Source organism: Haplochromis burtoni, unplaced genomic scaffold, assembly GCF_018398535.1.
Source record: "Haplochromis burtoni strain Fernald_Lab_line unplaced genomic scaffold, NCSU_Asbu1 Contig_631, whole genome shotgun sequence".
Taxonomy (NCBI): domain Eukaryota; kingdom Metazoa; phylum Chordata; class Actinopteri; order Cichliformes; family Cichlidae; genus Haplochromis; species Haplochromis burtoni.
In genome coordinates this window covers 177,078-184,650 of record NW_024582992.1, presented here as the reverse complement: position 1 = coordinate 184,650, position 7,573 = coordinate 177,078, and the positions used below count along the sequence as shown (strand labels likewise).

The following is a 7,573-nucleotide window of genomic DNA, read 5'->3' as shown; positions in this document are numbered from 1 at the left end:
AAAAAAGTTTTACCGATTATAAAATGCACTGTATCAGATTTATATCAGTATCGGCCGATATTCAAATTTATGATATCGGTATAGGGAATAAAAAAGTGGTATCGTGCCATCTCCAGTTTGAACAGGACTCTATGACTCTGCATGCTGTCAGCATCATTTAACGCTCTCTCTTCACAGCTCTCTTGCACACTCTACACTGGCGGCCAGTGTGATTGGAGGGCTCCTGCTTCTCGTCATTGTGTCGCTGATCATCTTTGTGTTGCTACGACGAATACAAATTAAGAGGAAGCGAACTGTACGCCGCCTGCTGCAGGAGAGAGAGGTGAAGACTCAGCTTTTCATTCTGCATTTAAAACGTGATCGATAGTAAAATGAATGCGTTAATGATGAACCTGGGTTTGATTTGGTTGGTAGCTCTAAAATATGAACTGAAGTCTCTCTACATATGATGCTATTGGATGACTTTTGTCATTTAGCTGGTGGAGCCGCTGACCCCCAGTGGTCAGGCACCTAACCAGGCACTGCTGAGGATCCTGAAGGAGACAGAGTTTAAGAAGGTCAGGGTGCTCGGCTCCGGCGCCTTTGGGACGGTGTACAAGGTAAATATGTTTGACACAAGAGAATGATCCCCTCATGGTGGTACTTTAAATGTTTAGTCATGTGAGTGCAGCAGAGGAAATGCTGCTGTCATCCAACACTTGAGACTTGAACGCACCACAGCCCAGTCGCACTCCTGCCAGTTGGACAGAATAAAGTGTTTGTTTGTTTAGGGTTTGTGGATCCCTGAAGGCGAGAATGTGAAGATCCCAGTAGCCATCAAAGTTCTCAGAGAGGCCACGTCACCGAAAGCCAACCAAGAAGTCCTGGATGTAAGACTCCTCTGTGTGCTTCTTCTTTTTCCTGCTCTACAAACACATTGTTAGTGACTGTTAAGTATTTTGTGTCTTGAATTTTAAGTCGCTCCACCAAATATCTTCTTACATTTAAGTGGTTGAAAAAAGTTGGATCTTAATCTTGAGCTGATTAAAGGGCGCACTGAAGTTAAAAATGCTCCACAGCTGCATCTGTAGCTCAGACTTTCCCGTGGATGTTTCTCAGTAACACTGCTGTCTGTGTAGGAAGCGTATGTGATGGCGAGTGTGGATCACCCTCATGTGTGCCGCCTGCTGGGAATCTGCCTGACATCATCAGTCCAGCTGGTTACTCAGCTGATGCCTTACGGCTGCTTGCTGGACTATGTCCGGCACCACAGGGATAGCATTGGGGCGCAGTGGCTGCTCAACTGGTGTGTCCAGATTGCTAAGGTGAGTAAATGAGGTCAGCAAGACCTCCTCTAAGGAGAAACTCTCCTGCCTGAGGCGCCAGCTCAGTGTGCAGCTCTCTTTAAGCCTGCTGAGGCCCATTAATGCAAACACAAGAAACCGTGTGCTAATCTGTTTAGTCCGTTTTAAGTCTGATTTGGATTTTTAAGTGCTGGGAAAATCACAAGGTAGAAGGTCAGAGGCTCACAGTGAAACCTGATGAGAGCAGTCTCCATTCATAAAGTGTGCTGATGGGATCGTGGGTGCTGAATATGGAGCTGATGGCAGGAGAAAAACGGGAAAACCTCAGAGATAGTTCATGGATGCAGTGAAGGAGGACGTGCAAAAAGCTGGTGTGACAGATGAGGATGCTGGGAGAGGGGGAGATGGGGGCAGATGAGCTGCTCTGGCGCCCCCTAAAGGCAGCAGCCTGAAAAAGTTAAACAAAAACAAACAATTTACACAGATGAGTTACAGTCATTTACACATTTTTGTATGAGGCTGTAAGCATGTTTATTTCTGCTGTAACTTTTGACATTTTTACACGTGGATCTGTGGACACTGAACGATTGTTGGAGTCAGCATCACCTGCAGTTTCTGGACTTCATTTCTTTTGCAGAGATACTGGTGCTGCAGCCCAGCCAGTTATCACACAGCTGGTTTTACTCATACTGAAAACTTGTGTGCATGCATGACGTTTGTGTGCAGGGGATGAACTACCTGGAGGAGCGTCACCTGGTGCATCGTGACCTGGCTGCAAGGAACGTCCTTTTGAAGAGTCCTAACCACGTCAAGATCACCGACTTCGGCCTTGCCAAGCTTCTGACGGCAGATGAGAAGGAATATCACGCTGATGGAGGAAAGGTGTGTTTTCATGTGGATGGCACTCGGAGACGAGCTGATTTCTATCAGGACAAAACCACAAAAGACTAAATCAGACAGGATGTTGATGTTGGTAAAATGTTCCTCACCTGTCTGTGTGTGTTTGTCTTCCTCTGTTTAACGCAGGTTCCCATTAAGTGGATGGCATTAGAGTCGATCCTCCAGTGGACTTACACCCATCAGAGTGATGTCTGGAGTTATGGTGGGTCAATCTGTGGCTCTCTAGCCTGCACAAGGCCCACTGGGTACTTGTTTCACTACACCTGAAAAAGTTATTTTCTTACTGTGACATAAAAAGACAGCTGTTCTATCACAGCTGGGATAGGCTCCACCCACGACACTGAATTTGATAAGTGGAAGCAGATTGGATATAAAAAAGTATCATGAGGTAGCCCTCCATAAAGAATCGTCTGCTTTATTGTCTATTTTACTTCGAATGGAAACATTAAAATTGAAACCATTAACATGCTGTTGTCTTGTGTATGACCTGACACAAGAGGTCGACCATAAACTCCTAAAATGCTCTCTGATGTCATAGATCCAGTGAGCATCAGAGTGATCTTCTCACAGATTTCAGTCTGACAGGACTGCCCCCTCCTGGGCATTTGAAAGAAAAACGGTTCAGGTTCAAGATGCTTACTTACTGATTCACCGTTCGGACCCCAGAAGATATTTCTGTCTTTTATATACATGCAAATAAAAATGATCATTATCATTAAAATCCTCATCAGGAACAAACCCTCCTTGAACTCATGTTGTTTACTTCATCGTGTCTGTTGTTGTGTGACGGAGGTTTTACCGAGCGCTGAGTCTGCTCTAACAGTCGATGGTCTGCAGGTGTGACGGTGTGGGAGATCATGACGTTCGGCTCCAAGCCATACGACGGCATCCCGGCCAGCGAGATCGCCACGGTGCTGGGGAGAGGCGAGCGGCTGCCTCAGCCCCCCATCTGCACCATCGATGTCTACATGATCATGGTCAAATGTAAGACGAGACGCAGGTGGTGCTGGTAGAAAAATTGCGCCTTGATGGGAACATGAAGGTGTCAAACTTTTAAATAGTTATGTCTCCATCACGTCTCCAAATCGGGCGTCTGTTTGTCTTACGATGGCTCCAGGCTACGGTCTAAATTTCATCAAGTCAGACAAAAAAATTCTACATCAAGTACTAAAAGTTCTTTGGTATGACGAACACGAATATAACGTCTGGAGCAGCTCAGCTGTACAGAAGACTGAAAATCATCCCCTTTGCTTCTGCAGGCTGGATGATCGACCCGTCCAGTCGGCCCAGGTTCAAAGAGCTGATGGTGGAGTTCTCCAAGATGGCCAGCGACCCGTCCAGATACCTGGTCATACAGGTAAACCAGGGATTTCATGTCATTTACTTGTATAATAACACTTATAAAAAGATTTTCTTCACTGAGGGTTGGTAATATGGAGATCCTTTACCGTCTCACTGTCCAGATATTTTCTACATGTAATAATATTAATATTGTCTTATTTCTCAGACATTTGTTCATTCAAAAGCTGTGCTGAACGTGAACTCTTGACTCACCACACACATCAGGGGGACTGTTGTTAAACAAGCTAATGGTCTGATCGGTCAAATATTTGTGACATTTGTGAGAAATCATTTACGCTCATAGGACTCAGTGTTTCTGTATGGAGCTAAATCACTTGGTCAGCAATCAGTTCTATTATTAACAATCCAAAAATATTTACATTTTAACCTTAACAATAATCTACTTTTATAGTAATCAAAAAACTACAGGAATAAACCAAAACCTTCTTACTGAAAACGAAAGCAGGAAGCTGACACTCAACCTAATTAACCTAATTAATAAGTTAACTGATTAGAAAAAGATAAAGCATTTCTACTTCTAATGATCACATTTAACTCAGTTTTTCCTGTTTTGAAAATGAAGATATTAGAAAAATAAAACAATTTTGTTTTCATATGGAAAACCGTCCATCGTCTTTTCTTTTTGTTTCCTCTTGAATGCGCTGGCATATGATGAATTAAAGTATGATACAATTAATTTTTTAAATGTAAAGAACCAAATTCTGATCACAGTACGGGGTGCACGTGGAGAATATGTCACGATCTGGATCATTCAGACACAAAACAGGAATAAATTTAATCCAGGAGAAAAAGTATTTTAGAAATATCTACAGCTGAGATTTTTTTTATGAAACCACATGAACATAGTTGAATGATTAGACATCATATCATCAGTTCATCTCTTTACTTCCTGTTTATTAGAGCAGTTTGGGATCAACGTGTGTTCTAACTCATACTCACACGGTGAATATAGATGAGTGAACTGTTAAAATGAAATAATATTAGTATTTATTAACTGCACAGAACTAACAGGGGATGTAAAGTTTCGGTGTGTAGAAAGAAGCGGTTCAAACGAAACACGAGAAAAGGATTTCAAACAAACTTCCAATAAATGCAAAGCTGTTTCTCTTTGGTTTCAATCCAGAAGATGATCATTATAATAAAAATGAACGAGCAATAATGATCGTCTTTAAAGAAAAAAACTGTTACATAGCATAAACTCGACTACATTAATTATTTTTGTCAGGGGGACCTGCCAAGTCCGTCAGACAGCAGGTTTTACTCTCGTCTGCTGAGCACCGACGACACCGAGGACGTTATTGACCCGGACGAATACCTGCTGCCCTACAGAGGCATGGGTAACCATAAGGACCGGCCCATGGTATGGACACACACACACACACACACACACCTATTGTAGTCTAATCTAGTCTAAAGACACATTGTTACATGTCTATATGTTTTATCAAACATTTTAGTAAGTGTTACATGAAAAAACATTGTGCTTAAGAAAGTGCTCGGCGCCCCCTGGTGACCCAAGTAAATGTAAACCGTCTACTTCCACTCGCCATAAGTGGCCAGAAGTACAGCTATTTATTTCCTCTGTGTTTCATTCTAATGAACATGCTTTGATGAAACAGAGGTGTTTCATTGATTCTCTTCGTTCGTGTCAGAATGGTCATCCGGCCGGAGAGAACAGCCTCGCCCTGCGGTACATCACCGATCCCACTGACAGCGCACTGGAAAAGGACTTCATCGACCACGGTATCCATCATCAAACATAACTCAGACCAGTGACAAATAATTAGGAGATGTAAATCAATTAATAGCCAGACAGCAAACTGTCTTCATGACAGAAAATTAATTAATACCTAAACAGCATTTTCCTGCTCTGTCTTCCAGAGTACATGAACCAGAGTGTGAGTGAGACCAGCCAGAGCAGCCGGCTCTCCAAGGTTTTAAACCCTAATTATGAGGACCTGAGTCTGGGCTGGGGCCCACTTCCCCACCCGCTGGAGGATCTGAACACCTCCCAAGTGCCCTATGGACCTGAATACCTGAACGCGTCCTTCAAACTGCGCCCTCTGGTGACCAGTCACAGCCTTGATAATCCAGACTACCAGGCTGACTTCCTGCCTCAGACCATTAAAGATGCAACGTTAGCGGAGAACCATCTGTTCCTCCCAGCAGCAGAGAACCTCGAGTATCTGGGTGTGGGCGGCGCTCTACACGCTCCCGTCCGCTAGGGGGCAGCAGCACTCGGGCTGTCAGACTGAAGCTGTGCTCTACTTTCATTCAAGCTGCCCACAGGAATTAATTGTTTTACAGTCAGTTCTTCAGGAAACACTGACTCGAGCAGAGGCAGCACTTCATCCAGACCGACAGCCTCAGACTCACAATTGATGTTTGCAAGTTTGTTTGACTGGTAGGACCAAAGGACTTGGTTTAAGCTCTGCAGCTCCTGAACGAGTTTCTTTAACAGTCTCAGTCTGACTAAAACCTTCTGTTTGACTTGAAATACTCTGAATGAACTTTTATTGTATAAAGTGTATAAAGTTATGAATTCTTTGCTTTACTTGACAAGAATGAGCCAAATCATGATTTCCTGTTAACCACTACTGCTCGTGTCTGTGTATCACTGTTGATAGTGTAAATTTATGGAAGTTGAGAGGCTGTCTGCAGGTACTGAGCCTTTGTCAGCTTTTCCTTTTCAAGAGAACAAATAGTTTTCATATTTATAGAAACGATGATGATCAGGACTTTAATGTGTTAGAGGAACATGGATGATGAAGATGTGCCCAACAACGAACAATAAAGAGCATCTGACCAGAGAGGGAGCAGTTTGGAGTGAGTCTCGAGCGTCCAGACAGAAAAACTTTTCAATCTATCAAATTTAGATCCAACTTTTACAGCTCACAGTGCTGAACGGGTTGTTTTTAGTTTGAATATTCCAAAAAATCAACCCAAGTTTTATCGACAATGCTGAGTTATTGTCATTGTTGTGGTGCATCGGTACTGAGGGCCCCTCATAGATGATGGCTTGACGTTCGAGTCCCTGGTTGGCTGGAGCCTCTCTGTGACATAGGTGTAAACTGGCTGTAGTGGTGGAAAGCATAAAGTACCACATGAATGTGTCTTGTAGCGTAGAAGGCTTTGAGTTAAAAAAACAACAACTGCTTTTTAAGGCGGCAGTGTTTAGAATTAATCAGCTAATTTCTCTGTGCTTAAACTCATTTGGAGACAAATCATGTAAATTATGACCTTTGACAGCCTTCAGCCTCCATAGAGAACCACACTGAATGTCTGTATATGTGATGTGACTCGGTTTGGCTTTAACTGTGGTTAGATGGGAACTCGGGTGTGAATTCAGTTTTCTTTAGCTGACCTGCTAACAGGTTACATTCGCTGTTTTCTTGTTTGACACTGAATGAAGTTAAATATCTGCAGGATATTTATCTAAGGTTTATTTAGAGCAAAATTCCACAAATGTCAGCACCAATCTTTTAGAGTTCGTAGGTGGAAAACGTGGGAATGCTCAGTGTGGTCTCAGAATAAGGTGTTGCCTCAGGTGGAAGGTTGAGACCTTAATACAAAGAGATGATATAAATATATTCCTGCCCTCACCTATGGGCATAAACTGTGGGTATCACAATAATAAGGGAGTCGAGCTCAGCCTAATGTGGGTGTTAGTTTCCCCAACATCTGTCAGAGTCTCCTGAAGTCCAAGTGACTTATGGATCTGAGCGGATATCCTCATGCCTGCCAGCTCTGTGACCGTGCACACATGTTGTGTTGTCTCCATCTCTAAGTGTCAGAGTATGTTCACCACTTAAGAGATAAAATAACAACCTGAGCAGCTACTACTCCATATTGGAAGGATCCAGACGTGCTTGTGTCATCTGACTGTTTATACCCAGGAAGCAGTGGGGAGTCTCTTGGCTGGATTAGGAATACATCATTATTCCTGTGGAAGAGCTGGAAGTGGTGGAAATGGAGAGGAAGGTCTGGGCATGTCTGCTGAGACTGCTGCCCCAACATCTGGATGCTGA

General features: G+C 43.3%; 1 protein-coding gene across 1 annotated transcript in view; it reads left to right on the top strand.

Annotated features, from left to right (window-relative positions):
* LOC102296279 (melanoma receptor tyrosine-protein kinase) overlaps positions 1-7,112 on the top strand; it is a gene marked incomplete at its 5' end in the record, with an annotated part of 13,200 nt that extends 6,088 nt beyond the window's left edge. Inside the window, 11 exon segments of the mRNA XM_042214939.1 lie at positions 178-322; positions 477-599; positions 771-869; positions 1,119-1,304; positions 2,010-2,165; positions 2,310-2,385; positions 3,021-3,167; positions 3,443-3,540; positions 4,771-4,905; positions 5,198-5,288; positions 5,427-7,112. Of these exon segments, the coding sequence (XP_042070873.1) occupies positions 178-322; positions 477-599; positions 771-869; positions 1,119-1,304; positions 2,010-2,165; positions 2,310-2,385; positions 3,021-3,167; positions 3,443-3,540; positions 4,771-4,905; positions 5,198-5,288; positions 5,427-5,770 (1,600 nt within the window).
* Positions 7,113-7,573: the final 461 nt, after the last annotated feature.